This window comes from Haliaeetus albicilla, chromosome 4 (genome assembly GCF_947461875.1).
Source record: "Haliaeetus albicilla chromosome 4, bHalAlb1.1, whole genome shotgun sequence".
Classification (NCBI taxonomy): domain Eukaryota; kingdom Metazoa; phylum Chordata; class Aves; order Accipitriformes; family Accipitridae; genus Haliaeetus; species Haliaeetus albicilla.
In genome coordinates, this window is record NC_091486.1 from 54,112,167 (window position 1) to 54,128,390 (window position 16,224).

Consider the following 16,224-nt stretch of genomic DNA (forward strand, 5'->3'; position numbering starts at 1 on the left):
TCCCGCGGTGCCGCCCGACGCCCTCCCTGTCCGTCCCGCCACACCCCCCCCGCCCCGCGGCGGGAGGAGGCAGGGCAGCCCGGCCGGGATCCCCCCCCGCTCCTGCCTGCGCTGCCGGGACCGGCAGGCGCACGTCGGGGCTGTCGGAGTAGCCCATCACCGCCGCGCCTTCCGCGTTGGCGGGCGGCGGGCGGGGGGAGGACGGGACACCCGTGGGGAGGAGGGCCGGGGGGGGGCAGCGGTTCCTCAGGCCGGCGGACGGCAGCGCCGGCCGCCGGGCACGGTGCGCTCCTGGGGTCCCCCGGTCCCGGCCGCAGGGAGCGGCAAAGGCGGGCTGCCCCGGCAGGGGCCGGGGGGGGGAGCGACGCCGGCGGCCCGGGAAGCGGGCAGCGGGCAGCCGCCGCGCCGTCGGGCGGGGCGGGCGGAGGGGCGGCCCCGGGGGAGGAGGAGGAGGAGCCGGCGGGGCCGGGGGGCGGCGGGGCGGGAGCGCCGCGCAGTGCCAAGCGGCGGCCGGGGCCGCCGCCGGGGCCGGGGCCGGGGCCGGGATGGCGCTGGAGCGGGCGCTGCTGGCGGCGCGGCAGGGCGACGTGGAGGCGCTGCGCGGGCTGCGGGCAGCCGGGCTGCTGCGGCCGGGGCTGCGGGACGCCCTGGGCGCCTCCCCCGCGCACCACGCCGCCCGCGCCGGCCGCCTCGCCTGCCTCCGGTACCTGGCGGCCGAGGCCGCGCTCCGCGGGGACACGCGGGCTCGCAACGGGGCCACGCCGGCCCACGACGCCGCCGCCACCGGCAACCTCGCCTGTCTCCAGTGGCTGCTCACGCAGGGGGGCTGCGGCGTGCAGGTGCGAGCGGGGGCGCGGGGGGTCGAGGCGGAGGGGGGGGGGCGGCGGGCGCCGCGGGCAACCGGGGAGGCCTTCCCCGGGGAGACGGTCGCGCGTGGGCTTTCCAGCTCCGCCGGCGCGGACACAGCCGTGCGGGGCGGGTGGCGGCCGGGGCCTGGGGGGCCGGCGTCGCGGCGGGGCTGAGCCCCGAAGGGGTCACGGACCCTCCGGGGCCGCCGGCCCCTCCCGGCGTTACACAACGGCAGGGCCGGGGCGGTAAGCGGCTTGCCCCGGGGCCGGCCGGGAGCTGACGACATGTGACGGGCCGGAGGGAGAGGAGGGCGGCGGCGGGGCTGGCGGCGGGGATTAGGAGGCAAGGACGGGGCCGGCCCGCTTCGGCGGCCTCCTGGCCGGGGGCAGCTCCGCCCGCGCCCCGGCCGGGGCTCCGCGGGCAGGGGCTGCCCCGCCGCCGGCGGGACAAGTTGGGGGGGGGGGGCTTTGCGGGGCGCTGGCCGGGCGCGGCTGCAGGCCCCGCCGGAGGGCAGAGGCGCTCCTCGCACGGCCCCTCCGACGGCCCCGCTCCCTGCAGGCGGGATCTCCGCCCCGGGCAACCCCCCCCCAACCGGGCCGGGGCCGGGTCTCGGCCGGGGGCTGCCCCGCGGCCGCCCCCCGCCCCCGCAGGCCGCCTTGCCGTGGGAGGGGGGCTGGCGTCCCCGGTGCCGACGGCCGCCCCGCTTCCTCCCGCAGGACACAGACAACTCCGGTGCCACCATCCTGCATCTGGCAGCCCGCTTCGGTCACCACGAGGTGATCGAATGGCTCCTGCGCTTCGGGGGCAGCGACCCCACGGCGGCCACTGCCACGGGAGCGCTGCCCGTCCACTACGCCGCGGCCAAAGGGGATTTCCCTTCCCTGCGACTCCTCCTGGGACACTGCCCCAGGTAACGGCCCCGCTGCCGGCCGGCGGGACCGGCTCCGCGCCCCCACCCCACGCACACACAACACACACACCCCCACACCCCAGACCCCCGCCCCGGCAGGAGCGGGGCTGGCGGGGTCCCCGCAGCCGCCCTCGTCCCCGGTTCCTGACGGCCCGGGGAGCGAGGGCGAGCGCCGGCAGAACTCCCGCCGCCGGGCCGGTTGGCGGGGCGCCTGGAGCGGGCCGATAACACAGCCGCCTTTGTCCGCCCGCCCTTACGTAAAAAGGCTCGGCCCGCCCGCCCCGGAGAGCCCGCGCCCCTCCCGGGGCCGCCGCGGCAGCCACCGCACTCCGCACCCCCCCACACCACCAGCGGCACCGGTCCCGGTTCCCGGTCCCCGGCAGCCGCGGGGCTGCACGGACGATTCCGCAGCCCCTGCTCCGGTTGCCCGTGGTGGGCAGCAGCTGGAAACCGGCCCCTGCCTCTTATGCCCCTGCCCCTGGTGTGCCGGTTCAGCCCCCGTTAACCTCCCCCCCGGCGGCCCGGCCCCGCCGCGGCTCCCGTTCGGTGCCCGCGGTGGCGGCCCCGGTGCGGCGCTGGCGGCGGCCATCCCGTGTTGGCTTTCACGCTTCTTGCTGGGGTTGCTCCGCTGCCGTCGCCGCCTTCCCCCTGAATTATTTAGGGCTGGCCCCGCTCCCAGCCCTGCACCCGGCCGGAGGCTCCGTTACAGCTGCGAAATCCAATCCCCGGGTGCCGCTGCGGGGTGCTGGCTCTCCCGGCCCACCTTCGCCCCGGCAGCCGGCGGCTCGGCGTGGGGTCATGGCCATCTGGCAAAGCAGTTTACCAGCACTCCCCCAAGCAGCCTAACCCCTTCACGATTACTGGGAAATGGCAATCGGAGGCTGAATGCCTGTCCGTCCCCCCATGCCCCAGACCGGCCTTCTGCCACCCAGGCCCCTGCTCGGGGAGCGTCCAGCAGCATGCCGGCCTGGCGCTGCGGCATGGCACGGTGGGAAGGCCGCGTGGGCCGCGGCTCATCTCATGGTTACAGGGATCAATTATTAAGGGCCCGCGATCCTTGCGATAACAGAATGGAGTATTTATTGCTCTTCCTTTTTGAAATATTCAACAGGGTTTTTATGGAGCGCTTCATAAAGCAGCTTCCTGCGCAGCGGGGATGCGGGATGCGCAATTCAGGACGAGGGATGTGGTGGTGCCAAGGCCCACCGGAGGCAGCGGGGGGATGCCCATGCCCAGCAGCGGGGGCAGCAGGGCCGGGCAGCACCATGGTGCAGGTTGGCCTTTCCCTGCTGGCTCCCCTGCAGCTGGTGCTGCCTAAGCCGCTTATTTAAAAATACTGCTAAATTGCAGTGTCCAAAAACAGCCGGAGGAAGGAGCTTAGCCTAAGCAGGCTGATTAACTTAGCGACCTCCCGCCTCAGTGGCCGCCGCTGCGCTGGGACCCAGTGGGGAGCCCTGGGGTGGATGGCTCCCAGCCCATGCTGCCTACGCTGCCCATGCTGCCTGGCCCTGGCGCTGCCTTGCCTGCCCCCCACCAGCGTGTCCCCTGTGCCCCCATGTGTCCCCCATGTCCCTGCAACCCACGTGTCCCCTGTGCCCACCCATCCCGGCGCGCTGCCGGCAGCGGTGGCCACGGGTGACGGGCGCTGTGCCCCACTTGCAGCACACTGAGTGCCCAGACCAAGACAGGGGCCACCCCGCTGTACCTCGCCTGCCAGGAGGGCCACCTGGAGATCATCCAGTACCTGGTGCAGGACTGCGGGGCCGACCCCCACGCGCGTGCCCACGACGGCATGACCCCGCTGCATGCCGCCGCCCAGATGGGCCACAACACCATCATCGTCTGGCTGGTAAGCGCTGGCCGGGCACGGCGTGGTGGTGTGGTGGCATGGCGTGGCGGCATGGCGTGGGGCTGGCGGCGCCGGCACTCAGCCCGCCTGCCCACGCAGATGAGCTTCACGACGGTGAGCCTGTCGGAGCGGGATGCCGAGGGGGCCACGGCCATGCACTTCGCCGCCAGCCGCGGCCACGCCAAGGTGCTGAGCTGGCTGCTGCTGCACGGTGGGGAGATCACTGCCGACGCCTGGGGCGGCACGCCGCTGCACGATGCCGCTGAGAATGGCGAGCTGGAGGTGGGGGCCGGTGGCCAGTGGGGGCCGGGGGGGAGGGCGGGGGGCCACCCTCCGGCCCTGCCACGCACCCCCCTTCTCTCCAGTGCTGCCAGATCCTGGTGGTGAACGGTGCCGACCTCAGCGTCCGTGACCAGGACGGCTACACGGCGGCCGACCTCGCCGACTACAATGGCCATGGCCACTGCGCCCAGTACCTGCGCACCGTGGAGAACATGGTACAGCGGCATCCTGTGGCCGAGCGCGCGGGGAGCACGCGGGGCCCTGTCGCTCCCGCCCGGCCGCCTGACCACCCGGCTGTGCCAGCAGAGCGTGGAGCACCGCGTGCTGTCGCGAGACCCCTCGGCGGACGGGGAGTGCCGGCAGCCCGACTCGGGCATGTCATCGCCCAACACCACGGTGTCAGCACCCCAGGCGCGCTTCGAGGTGGGCTCCCCCACCAGCACCCTCTCCAACTACGACTCCTGCCACTCCAGCCAGTCCAGCACCGGGGAGAAGAGGGGCGGCCCCCCAGGGGCCCCTGCCGCCCGTGAGTGCGGGGTCGGGGGGCGCAGGGTGGGGGGTGCAGGGCCAGCCCCCCCTGACCCCCTGCCCTGCACAGGGGTGCCCGAGACGGCGCTCGTGGACATGCAGGCGTACATGGACATGCTGGACCCCGAGACGCGGCCGCGGGGCCGGGGGCTGGCAGGCGAGGGCCCCCCCCCGCCACCGCCCCCCGCCTTCCCCCCGCCGCCGCCCCCGCCCCCCACTGCCCGACCACCCCCGCCGCCCCCCGGCTACCCGGCACCAGCGCCCCCCGCCGCCCCCCACACTGCCGACATCTACGTGCGGGCCAAGAACAACCTGCGGCACGTGGAGAGCCAGGCACTGCGCCGAGAGGTACAGCCCCGTGCGCCATGTCCCATGCCCTGTGCGCAGCTGCTCCTGGCCACGCAGCTCAGGGGACGTGCCACTGGCAGGGGGGACATGCCACCGGGCACTGATCCCCCGTGGGGAGCTGTTAGCTCTTGACAGCACTGGGAGGGGACACCCCCAGTTTGAGGCCACGTGCCCGCGACGCTGGCATGCACCGGGGGGCTGGGGTGCAACCAGCAGCGAGGCTGCAGCGAGCGAGGGCTGGTGATGCTCCGGTGCCTCCGCAGCACTGGGCAGCCCTGCTCCACCGCTGTGCTGGCTGGGGCACCTGGCGGCACCGTGCAGGCCGGCATGTGGCCGGCCGGCGCAGCTGTGCCCACGTGGCCCCAGCGATGCCACCGGCACCACACCAAGCTGTGCGTGGGCGACTGCGCAGGCTGTAACCTGAGTGGCCAGCTCCGGTGTCGCCTGCGCCGCAGGTGTCGGGTGGCACAGCTGGTGCTGCCAGGAGTGGAGAGGGCTCAGCCAGGCGTGCACAGGTAAGAGGGGTGCAGCCCCCTGGGGGGGCACAGGGATGCGGTGGGCTTGGGCCCGTCCCGACCCCCTACCCTGGTTCTCGCCACCCCACCGGGGATGGGAGCCTGGTGCACAGCCATGGCCGGGGCGCTGGCAGAGGCCAGCACCGCCGGCGACAGAGGCACAAGGGATGGGGGGGTCTCGTCGGAGCAGTGTTCCAGGCCCACATGGGCCTCGGGACCCCGTTGTGCTCATTGTGCACGGTCCTGGCTTGTTAGCGCTTACCGGGGCAACGAGCAGCCCTGCCCAGGGCTACACAGCCGGGCCGCCCTGGGGAGGTGCGGGCGCGTGCCAGCCCGGTACCAGAGCGGCACAGGCGCCCCATGCAGCGGGGCTGAGTGGCACAGACCCTCGCACCGGACCGGGGCTGGGGCCGCTGGAGCGGGAGCCAGGCTTGGCACGGCGCCCATGGCAGCCAGAGCAGGAAGCGCTGAGCTGGTGCTTGTTGACTTAGCTGGGGCTGGCGGTGGCGGCGAGCGCCCAGGCTTGCCATGCAAATGCCACGGGCGGCAGTGGCGCACAGGGAAATGCAAATAGCAGGGCCCCGGCACAGGGAGCAGGGCCGTGCTGCTGTGGCCCCCCCAGACCCGGGGAGCAGGCACGGCCCCCTGCAGCGCCAGCACTCGGCAGTACGACCTGCAAAGCTGCTGCGGTATGTGCCGGGGTGAGCCGAGGCTGCGCTGCCTGAGAGCCCCCTTCAGAGGGAGGTTTGGAACCGGGCCCTGGCCCCATGGGGGATAAGCTCCCGGTAATCCGCGGGGCCGGGGCTTCGCACTCCTGTTCCTAGGGGGTTATCCCGGGGGAGGCTCGGCCAGGCTCCTGGGCACAGGCTGTGGGGTCACAGTGCCAGGCGCTGATGGCGTATGCCGCCACCCTGGCACGCAGCCCCTGGTGCAGCCTCGTGCCGAGCGGACCCCTGGGCCACGCACCTGCCGTCCCCCCAGCCGGGCATCTGCCCCACGGCCACCACTGGCACGGCCCCGCTCTGCCATGGCTCTGCCCCACAGCCACCCGGGTCGCAGCCGGGCACGGCTGCACTGAGCCACGCTCCCCGTTGCAGCTGGTGTCGCGCGAGAGCAGCCCCGAGGGCCTGCGCAGGGCCGACTCCACCAGGCGGTCGAGGAATTTCGGCAAGCAGCCGAGCACCGGTGACTACTACAAGCACCTGGGCCACGGCGCAGCCGAGCAGCCCGGCCCCCGGCGAATGGCGCACAGCGAGGAGGTGAGCCCTCCGCCCCACGCTGTGAGCCTGCACGTGGCTCAGCGGCGGTGGCGCCGGGCGACGCCTGCCCGCACTCTCTTTCAGGCATCGCCCATCTCGGCGGACACCATGCGCAACGGGGAGAGCAAGCCCGGCGCCGAGCTGCCACCCCCGCCGCCGCCCCCGCCGCTGCCCGATGCCGCCTGCCCGCCGCCTCCACCACCACCCCCGTTGGCCGAGACCCCCGCCGGCCCCCGCCGCTCCTCGTCCTCCACGGGAAGTAAGTGGCGGGGTGCCGGGTGGGCACGGGGCACGATCCCGGGCACCATCCCGTCGGCTGCACCGCAGCGCTGGCCGCCCCGGCATGTCTCCTCCTGCGGCACTCCGGTCGCGCGGCTCCTGACGGCCTCTCTGTCCTTCTCTCCTCCGGTGTCGGCGCGGGGGCCCCCACGCCCGCCCGCCCCTGCCTGCTCTCACTGCTGGCCGCTTCTCTTCTCTCTTGTCTCGCGGTGGCCAAATCCTTCCTCTGCCGCGCGCCCCGCGCCGCCTCTCTGCTTCTCTCCCTAGGAGGAAAGGCGCTCAGGCAGATGAAGAGTAAGTACCGCGGCCCCGCGCTCCTCCCTGCTCGGGGGGTGCCCCGGCGCCGGGCACGGCCGGAGGGGCCCGACCCGGCACTGTCCCGTGCCGGAGCCACGGGGCGTCAATGGCCGGCTGGGGCTGGCAACTGCTCGCAGCCCTCCCGCCCGCCGCGTCGCCGGGCCGGCGTGCCACGCGGGCGCCCCAAGTGCCGGCGCGGGGCTGCCGAAGCCGCCGGCAAGGGCTGGCCGGGCTGGGCAGGCGGCCGGGGGCCCCACGCCCCCCACGGCCCCCGCGGCCGGCCCCACACACAGAGGGCCTTTGTTCGCGCTCAGCCGGCTGGCGTGACCCCGCCACGTGAGCGCACCGGCCGCTCCCCCACCGCTGATTGCAGCCGGCGGGCTTGGCCGCCGCTCGGCACCCGCTTTATTAGCGCCGGCTCCCGGGGCTGGGGGGTCTCAGCTGGCGCTGGATGGCAGCGTGTGCGCCCCGCTGTGCCCTCAGCACCCGCAGCCGTCTGGCCCCGGCGTGGCGCGGCCGAGCGGGGCGAGCTGCGGGTGCCGGCGGCGGGGAGGGGGCTCTGCCTTGGCACGGCACCATGGGCCGTTAGGGACCCGCGCATGGCTGGCACGGACGGTGGGTGCTCGCGGGGTGGGCGGCGTGAGCAGCGGTGCGGGCATCCCCGGGGGCACTGCCATGCTCTGGTGCCGGTGCTGTGCAGCTCTTGGGGCTCAGGGCTGGCAGCAGGGCTGGCGCAGGCTGTCGGTGTGTCGCTGCTGGGGCTGCGGGGGAGTGTAGGGGTTCCCAGGGCCCCCGGCGAGGCGGCACGGGGCCGTCCTGCTGTGCCGGGGCTGCTGCCAGCCGCGGACCCATCGCTCCACAGTCAGATCGCTGCTGCCGCAGCACAGTGCGGCGGGGTGGGGGACACTCAGGGCTAGGGCCCCAGGAGCTGGGTGCTGGGGTGCTGCTCCAGCAGGTCCCACGGACCTTGGGGGCTGGGTGCCAGGCTGCTGAGTGCTGGGGTGCTGCTCCAGTGGGGTCCTGGGCACCCAGGGAGTTGGGTGCTGTGCCTGTAGACCTGGTGAGCTGGGTGCTGGGGTGCTGGTCCTGCAGGGTCCCGTGGACCTGGGGGGGGGACTGGATGCTGGGATGCTGCCCTGACAGGTGTCCCAGGGGCTCCCTGGTGCGGGGGGCAGTCAGCTGGCCACCTCCATGCCCCACAAGCTGGCAGGGGAGCTGGAGGGGCAGGGGGCCGCCAGCAGCAGGGTTCTTACTACCCACCCTGCCTCCCCCCAGGCACCAAGTCCTTCAACATGATGTCCCCCACCGGTGACAACTCAGAGCTGCTGGCTGAGATAAAGGCTGGGAAGAGCCTCAAGCCAACGCCCCAGAGCAAAGGGTTCACCACCGTCTTCTCCGGCAGTGGCCAGGCAGGGGCCAACGTAGGTGGCTGAGGGGGGGGGGCACGGGAGCCGGTGGCACAGTGTGGCGTGGAACAGCAGGTGCCCACTGCCCTCCCTCCCTCCTTTTTCTGCAGGCAGAGTCGCCGGCATCCTCCCCGTCACCCACCAGGACGCCCACCCCGCCGGCCACCCCTGAGGCTGCCGGGCCGCCACGCTGCCTGGCAGGGGGCTCGCCGGAGCTGGTGCTGAACGGGAGCTCGCCGGTGCTGGCAGCAGGTGCTGGGGCGCCGGTGGAGGCGGAGGTGCTGGTGCCGAGCCACGATGAGCAGGGTCGGCCCATCCCGGAGTGGAAGCGGCAGGTGATGGTGCGCAAGCTGCAGCTCCGCATGCAGGAGGAAGAGGAGCAGCGGCGCAAGGTAGGGGGGTCCCGCGGGCCGCGGCAGCGAGCACAGCGCGGGCACGGCCCGGCGGCCCAGGACCTGGCGAGACGGCATGTGCGGCATCGCCTCCAGCTCCCGGCCATGCCGGGGGACCACCCCACCAGCATGCAGGGGCATCGCACCCCGGGGGTGCTGCACGCGGCGGCGACACGAGGTGCGCGCGGCGTGGCCTCAAGAGCCCCTCTGCCCTCTTTCCCGCCGCAGCCCGGGAGCCACTCGCAGCCCCTGTGCCGGCATGGGCCACCCGTCTGTGGGGGCACGCCGGAACCCGCCGGGCAGCCGATGCGGGAGGAGGACGTGCGGCACCTGGAGAGGCAGCTGGGGAGACTGCGGGTGATGCACGAGGCGCAGCCGGTGCAGCCGCTGCCGGGGCGGCCGGAGGAGGAGCTGCCACTGCTCCCACCGCTGCCCGCCACCCCGGCGCCCCAGCGCTTCGCCCTTGCCCGCAAGGACCAGCCCGCCCGTGGCAGCTGGTCCCCCACACTGCCGAGGAGTGCGGCCGTGCCGCCGGCCACCCTGGGGGGCCGGGAAGACCCCAGGGCAGGGGGGGCGGTGGGCGGCCCTGGCGCCCAGCACGACGCTCAGCGCGAGATCCTGGGCTGCGGCGTCTCTGTCCGCAGCCTCAAGGCCAACTATGAGGGGCCGGGAGGGGCCCCCGTGCCCCTCCCCAGGGTCACCAAGCGCAAGCGGGCGCAGCCCCCCGGCAGCACCCGCCAGCCCGTCCTGGAGGAGGAGTATGGGGACGGGGCACCGCAGCGGAGCTGGACGGCACCACCAGAGCCAAGCGGCCCACGGGAGTGCGCCGAGGCACACAAGGAGCGTGCCGCCTTCCTCTTCCTGGAGCACTGGAAGAAGCGGGTGCTGGCAGCAGTGCCCGGGGAGGAGCGGCCGCGGCGGCCAGGGAGGCGGCGGCCAGCGGCAGGGCGGCTGCTGGCCCGCTGGAGGAGCATTGCCCGCCGGGTGCCGGGGCGGCAGATCCGGAGGCTGAGCCGTACCGCGGCGCTGTACTGGCCCCAGCACTTCCTGCCCCACGTCGGCGGCTCGCCCGTGCCCCACGACAGCCTTCCGCTTGACCTCTTCATGCTGGGCTACTTCCAGCTGCTGGAGATGCCGCTCAGCCCCGAGGAGCGGCGCTTCCGCCACCTCCTCTGCTACGAGATGTTCGACCGCCTGGGCGGCCACAGCTGGCGCCGCGTCCGCCACTTCCACCGTGCCGTGCTGGAGCAGGTCGAGGCGGGCCACCGCCACTGGCTCGATGGCTTTGAGGACCTCGTGCAGGAGTTTTTTGGGGATGGCCCCACCACGGTGGCGGAGAGCCCGCCGGAGCCCCCCCCTCCGGCCCCGGGAGGGGAGGGGGCGGCAGTCCTGGTGCCGGAGCTGGGCGAGTTCAGCGAGGAAGACATCTGCCGCTTCATCGACCGCAGCTTCTCCTTCTGGAAGGAGAAGGAGGCGGAGATGTCTGACACCTGAGCCCGGCAGCATGTTGCGGGCTGTGCCGGCGGTGTGGTGCGGGGCTGGCCGGGAGCAGGGACCGGGGGGGCAGCTAGACCCGGCACCCAGGTGTGCTCAGCTGCCTCAAGGGCGCCGGCGGTGCCGCGGCTTGGCTCGGCGGAGGGCTTGGTGTCGGTTCGCGCGGCCCCAGGGCCAAGGTTGCGGTGTGCTGCTTGCTGTGGCTGTGTGTTGTGCGGGGTGTGCGGCACCGGGGCTGCGCTCCCCTCTGGCGTGGCGTTTGCGGTGCCGGGGCGGCGTGGGCCCCTGCGTGTCAGTGCAATAAAGCTGTGGTGTGCTGCGAAGGGCTGGCCACGCCGCGCACTCCTTCCTCCTCCCCACGCCAGCAGAAGGTGGGCAGCGAGGGGCAACGCCGTCGAGCCACATGCTGGCGAGCCCCCACCGGTGCCGTGCCGGGAGCGCGGCTCGACCCGGCCCGGCCACCAGCGGGATGCGGTGCCACACGCCGCGGCCACACCGCTGCCCTGCGGTGCCAGCAGCGAGGGTGGGCTCCTGGCAGTGCCGGTAACGCGGCTGTCTGTTGCAGGAGAAGGAGGAGGAAGCGCGCCTGGCCAGTATGCCGGCCTGGAGGAGGGACATCCTGCGCAAAAAGCTGGAGGAGGAGAGGTGAGCCGGGGCCGGGGGATGCCACGCCAGTCGGCCGTCCCCACAGCTTCGCTAACCCCGCTCTTCCCTTTGCCTTCGCAGGGAGCAGAAACGGTGAGTGCCGCGAGCCCCTTCCCAGGGTGGGCGGGCGGGTGGGCACGGCGGCTACGGCGGCTCTGGTGACCGCGGCGCCCCGTGCCCTCCACTGCCGAGCAGGAAAGAGCAGGAGAAGCTGAAGCGGGAGGAGGAAGAGAAGGAGAAGGAGCAGTCGGAAAAGCTAAGGACTCTCGGGTACGATGAGACAAAGCTGGCGCCCTGGCAGCGGCAGATCATCCTCAAGAAGGGGGACATAGCCAAGCACTAGTCGTGCCGCGCCGCACCCTGGCTCTTCACGGCGGGAGGAGGCTGGCAGGTCCCACCACGGACTGGGACGCGCCTCGGCACCCTCCTTCCGCCGCGGACGGCCACATAGCCTGTCCCGGAGGAGCCCCCACAGCCGCCCCAGGCACCCGTAGCCCCCATCCCGCTGCCGCCAGCCCGCCGCCACCCCGTGCTGCCCTTCGCAAAGCGAGCTGCCACGGCGTGGGGCACCCGGCTCCTTGCGTGCCACCCGGCTCGACCGCTGCGGCTGGGCTCGCCGTGCCAGCTGGCTCCCCGTGCTCCCCGCTGGCACCGCTTGCCGTTGTGGCTGCAGCGCACTCGCCTCGACTCCTGCCCCTCCCGTGTCCGGAGCCGCTCGAGGCCGGCTCCCGGCTCCCCCGCGCCCCGGACCGCCTGCCTTTCCAGCGATTAAAACAATAAACCCTGCCAGCAGTGCCCCGCGCCTTCCTGGGGCCGCCCACACCACCCCCCCTGCCCAGCGCCGCACCGCGCCCACTGCAGTGCCCGCATCGCCCGTATCACCACCAACACCTGCATCAGCCACATCACCGGCATCGCCGCCGTCACCTGCAGCGGCTGCATCACCTGTGGCGGCCCTTACGCCAGCAGCGCACCGGTTCCCGGCCAGGCCGGCACAGCCCCAGGAAGAAGGGCCGGGGACCGGCGGATGGAGAACGTGCCACTTTATTGGGGCGGGGGCAGGCGCGCCCGGCAACGGGCGGCCTCGAGAACTATCCCATGGGTTCACGGCAGGCTCGGCGCCCGCTCGTCCCGCAAGCGGCCAGGCAGCCGGCGTGCCAGGGCACGGGCCCCCCCCCCAGCCCTGGGAGCAGGGGGACATAAATAGGGGGGGCGGGCAGGCGGGGAGGGAACATAAAACTGACATAAAATGTCTACACGGCATAAGTAACAATACTTAGGGGTACGGCTCGCCCGGCTCGCGGTCAGGGGCCCGCCAGCAGGCTCCGGCGCAGCGCCTCGGCGCAGCCGGCCAGCTCCATGCGCTCCAGGGCGGCGAAGACGCGGTCGAGCGTGGCGCTGGTCTGCTGGCACCAGCGCTTCAGCATCTCGTACTGCTGGTCGCGGATGTGGGCCACCTCCAGCTCCACCAGCTCGATCTCCGCCTCCCGCAGCTCCAGCACCCGCATGAACTCCTTCCAGCGCCTCACCGGCACCGCGTTGATGACGGCGTAGAGCTGGCTGCCCTGCAGCAGGGCGCCGCGGGGTTCTGGGGCGGCGGGCGGCTCTGCCTCGCCGGTCAGCCGCGCCACGCCGCGGGGCTGCTCCCGCAGTAAGGCCCGGTACTCGGGGCTCTGCTTCGCCGCGCCGCTGGCAAGCGCTGTCACCTGGGGGGAGCACGGCCGGGTCCAGTGCAGGCCGTCCCACCCCCAGGCACTGACCTGGTACCACGGCGCTGCCGCAGCCCCGGCCGTGGGAGCGGCCGCCTGCGGCGTGGGGAGGGGGCTGTCTGCCAGGGCGTCGTGCCGGAGCCGCTTCCTCCTGTGGTAGATGGCGAGGGCACCCAGGAAGAGGGGCCCGGTGAGCGCCAGCAGGAGGTACTCCAGCCCCGAGCCTGCAAAAAGGAACAGGAGCGTCCCCGTCAGCCGGCCGCCATGGCGTCCCCCGTGCCACCGCACCCGGCCCCGCCACCCCCGCACCTTGGCCGCCGCTGCCACCACACACCCGCTGGCACTCCTTGCCGCACGTCTCCGGGATGCTCCTGCGAGGAGAGAGGAAGCCGTGGGTGCCGTGCTGCACCATGCCGTGCGCGTCCCCGGCTGGGGCACGGGGAGGGGGTCGGTGCTTACGCGCTGCATGGCCGACACTCGCCGCCCTCGGCATAGAAGTCAGGCTTGCAGCTGCCGCAGAGCGCGTCCTGGGCCTCCGAGCCTGGGGAGAGGGCAGGCGTCAGGCAGGGCGGCACGGCCAGAGGCAGCACAGCCGGTGGGGGGACGCCGCAGGCCGGCAGCACTCACAGGGCCGCTGGATGAGCCGCCCGGTGCAGGGCTGGCACTGCCGGCAGGAGAACTCGCTGCAGCGCTCGTCAAGGCAGTCGCGGAAGCGGCCGGGCTCGCAGCCGCAGGCAATGTTGCTGGTGGCCGAGCAGTTGCTCAACACGCTCTGGAAAGCTGTGGAAGACAGGCACGGCACTGTGCAGTGCTGCATGGCACGGCACGGCACGGTGTGGCGCGACACGCCACCAGCTCACCTTGGCGGTCGCACTCGTAGCAAGCCTGGCACTCGGAGAAGGTGTTGGGCTGGGCGCTGAAGGTGCCGGCAGGACAGGGGGTGCAGACGCTGTCGTTGCCGAGGCTCGAGCAGGGGCTGCGCAGGAACGTCCCTGCGGGGACAGTGGGGTGACAGGGAGCACGGCCATCTGGGCCGACGTGCCCGGTGTGCCCCGGCATGCTGTGCCATGCTGCGCCGGCCAGGCGGCCCTCACCTGCAGGACACAGGGTACAGCACTGGCGAGCCCCCTCGATCCATTTCATCCTGGCAGGGCACAGGGGTCTGGTGGCGTGCCTCCGCAGGCGGCTGGTCGGCCGCACCAGGACCCACTGCCCCTGCGGCACGGCGCGGTCCCGGCACCCTGGGGGCTGCAATTCACTCGCTGCCAGACTCAGGGCTGCCAGGATCACCTGTGGGCAGGGAGAGGGCAGGGATGCAGGCAGCCGCGGTGCCCCAGGAGCCGTGCACCCGTGGAGGGCAGCCCTCCCACCGCGCTCCCCACCCTCCCAGCCACGCACGCTGGGCTACCGGAGACGCGTGGACACCGGTACCTATGCCGAGTGGGATGGCTGGAGCTGCAGCCCCGTGCCCTGGAGCTGTCCAGGTGTGGCCTCGGGGCTGGGAATGCCCCATGGCGGCCGCTGCGCCGCGCTTTCCCTGCGGTACCCAAGCGAGCGGCTTCCTGCTGGTACTGCAGGACTCACATGCCGCGGGGCCCACCCTGCTGGCCCCTGAGCCCAGGGGGGCCACCGTCGGGCACTCTTTGGGTGCTCTGCCAATGGTGCCGCCAGACTGGCTAGGGAGGGGGCCCGGGATGCTCAGCCACCTACCCACCTCCATGTTGACAGGACGAGGGAGTCAGGCACACGGGCCGCCGGCGGTGCCGGTCGCCCTGCCCACGCGATGGCCAGCCCGGTGAGGTGCCGGCAGCCAGGCACGGGAGGGTTAAGGCTGCCGACTTCGACTTTCCTGGGGTTTATCTCCCTTGCAGAGAAGGCGATTTCCTCCCCAAGAGGAAGCTGTGCCCGGCTCACGCTCCCCCCTGATGCTATCGCGCCTCGTACGTGCGTCCCAAACTAGGTCACCGCTCCTCCGCCCTGGGGAGCTGGGTGCTGTACTCAGGGGAGCCCACCTCCCTGGACAACCCCGGCAGGGGCGGCGAGGGGGTGCCCGTGCTGGCACCCCCCCGCCCTGGGGAGGGCCGCAGCACCGGCGGCACGGGCAGGGAGCCAGGGGATTCCTCGCCGGGGGCTGGATTTCCCAGCCGTGATGGCCCTGATTACGGCAGCTGAATCATTTTCTATTAAACCTGCCACCACCAGCAAACTGGAAACCGCGCATGAGCCTCCCCACTTGCAGAGCGTCGCTGGCAGATTGGGGCGGCTGCCTCGGCCCTGGCTGCCAGCGGCACGGCTGAGTCACCGCCGAAGCATGACCTTCCCATGGTGGGGCCCTGCCTGCACGCCCTGCCTGCAAGCGGGCAGCTGCCCCCTTCCCCGGCACAGGGAGCAGGCGCCCTGCGGGCAGGGGAGCCATCTGCGCAGGTGCTATCCCACCGCTGGCTGCGTGGCGGGGCAAGCCACCGCTTCCCGTGCCGCACAACCACCACCCCTGCCCGTAACGCGGCCCTGGTGCCGTGCGCCGCAGCGGCCGCCTGCCCGCCCCCAGCAGCTGCCACCGCCGGCAGCCCTGACGCGCGCCTGCAGGCTGTCGGCACAGCCGATCCCCGTGGCAGTGCCCTGCCTGCGGCCCTGTGGCGGAGCCCACGGTTCCCCAGGTGTCGTGGCTGCGCCTGCAGTCTTCGTGGCTGTGCCACGGCTGTGGTCCCCGTGGCCGTGCCACACTGCAGGCGCTTTGGCAAAGCAGACCCCAGTCCCAGGTGTTTAGCCGGGGGGGGCGAGCGTTTTCGGCACACTTGGCGCTAGGCTAACCCCCCCTGCCTCCAGACCCCCTGTGGCCACAGCCATGGCGCACCCCACCATCGGTGCCAGGGGTCCGCGGGACACTGGCACCGCTGCACTCACCCAAGCCACCCCCAGACAGCAGCGCTTCATCCTTGCGGCCGATGCGGCTGGGTCATGCCGGGGTGGCGAGAGGACTGGGGCGGGGGACGCAGTGGGGTGTCAGGGCAGCTCAGCGCCCAGGCAGGGTGCCCCAGCACCCCATTGCCGCCGCCGCCGCCACCACCGGCAGAGCGCAACGCGTGGTAAGTGAGCACCAGCCTTCCCCACACAGGCTTTTACACCCGACCGCAGCAGGAGGAAATGCTTTTTTGGAAGTAAGTCCAGGGGGTGTGAAACCACATGACGGGAGCGCCAGGCGCAGGAGGGACCTGCGCCGCCTCGCCGCGGGCTGCCTGGCCGCCGCCCTCCCTCTCCCGCTGGCACGGACCCACCGTGGCTGGGACGGGGTGCGGGGTGCAGTGCTGACCTCCCCCCCGCCCCCCCCCCGGGCTCCATCCCCACCCCAAATCCTGGGGCACGGAGGCTGGAGCCACCCCCAGACTCACCGCAGTGCCTGCCCCGGCAGGGCTCCCTCAGCCACACCACGCGCCCACCCCGGTGCTGCCCAGCTGTAGGGTG

General features: G+C 73.2%; 2 protein-coding genes across 7 annotated transcripts; one reads left to right on the top strand and one right to left on the bottom strand.

The window, feature by feature from the left end:
• The first annotated feature begins 509 nt into the window (after positions 1 to 509).
• Positions 510 to 11,837, top strand: ESPN (espin). Of its 5 annotated transcripts, XM_069782875.1 has the most exons (15): positions 520 to 839; positions 1,566 to 1,759; positions 3,422 to 3,608; positions 3,708 to 3,890; positions 3,974 to 4,105; positions 4,197 to 4,416; positions 4,489 to 4,766; positions 6,379 to 6,540; positions 6,625 to 6,799; positions 7,087 to 7,113; positions 8,392 to 8,537; positions 8,633 to 8,914; positions 10,974 to 11,053; positions 11,135 to 11,146; positions 11,249 to 11,837. In XM_069782875.1, exons 1-15 carry the CDS (start codon positions 546 to 548, stop codon positions 11,394 to 11,396), a joined length of 2,520 nt encoding a protein of 839 aa, XP_069638976.1. In that variant the 5' UTR covers positions 520 to 545; the 3' UTR covers positions 11,397 to 11,837. The 5 variants fall into 5 exon arrangements, with proteins under 5 accessions (XP_069638973.1, XP_069638978.1, XP_069638975.1 ...); XM_069782876.1 differs by lacking the exon at positions 7,087 to 7,113; XM_069782872.1 differs by lacking the exons at positions 10,974 to 11,053; positions 11,135 to 11,146; positions 11,249 to 11,837 and adding an exon at positions 9,143 to 10,967 and having other exon boundaries at positions 510 to 839.
• A 520-nt stretch (positions 11,838 to 12,357) lies between these two features.
• TNFRSF25 (TNF receptor superfamily member 25) lies at positions 12,358 to 16,154 on the bottom strand. 2 transcript variants are annotated; one of them, XM_069782902.1, is made up of 7 exons: positions 15,667 to 16,154; positions 13,857 to 14,052; positions 13,623 to 13,754; positions 13,390 to 13,542; positions 13,222 to 13,303; positions 13,072 to 13,133; positions 12,358 to 12,986 (listed from the first exon to the last, which is right to left on the bottom strand). In XM_069782902.1, exons 1-7 carry the CDS (start codon positions 15,694 to 15,696, stop codon positions 12,358 to 12,360), a joined length of 1,284 nt encoding a protein of 427 aa, XP_069639003.1. In that variant the 5' UTR covers positions 15,697 to 16,154. The 2 variants fall into 2 exon arrangements, with proteins under 2 accessions (XP_069639003.1, XP_069639002.1); XM_069782901.1 differs by having other exon boundaries at positions 13,623 to 14,052.
• Positions 16,155 to 16,224: the final 70 nt, after the last annotated feature.

Bases quoted from the DNA above. Each gene is read 5' to 3' on its own strand.
- ESPN (XM_069782872.1), top strand. From the start codon at position 546: ATGGCGCTGGAGCGGGCGCTGCTGGCGGCGCGGCAGGGCGACGTGGAG. The intron at 840-1,565 runs GTGCGAGCGGGG...TTCCTCCCGCAG, and splicing joins AGGGGGGCTGCGGCGTGCAG to GACACAGACAACTCCGGTGC. The intron at 3,891-3,973 runs GTGGGGGCCGGT...CCTTCTCTCCAG, and splicing joins CTGAGAATGGCGAGCTGGAG to TGCTGCCAGATCCTGGTGGT.
- TNFRSF25 (XM_069782901.1), bottom strand. From the start codon at position 15,696: ATGAAGCGCTGCTGTCTGGGGGTGGCTTGG. The intron at 13,134-13,221 runs GTAAGCACCGAC...CTCTCCTCGCAG, and splicing joins GAGTGTCGGCCATGCAGCGC to GAGCATCCCGGAGACGTGCG. The intron at 12,987-13,071 runs GTGCGGGGGTGG...TCCTTTTTGCAG, and splicing joins TGGTGGCAGCGGCGGCCAAG to GCTCGGGGCTGGAGTACCTC.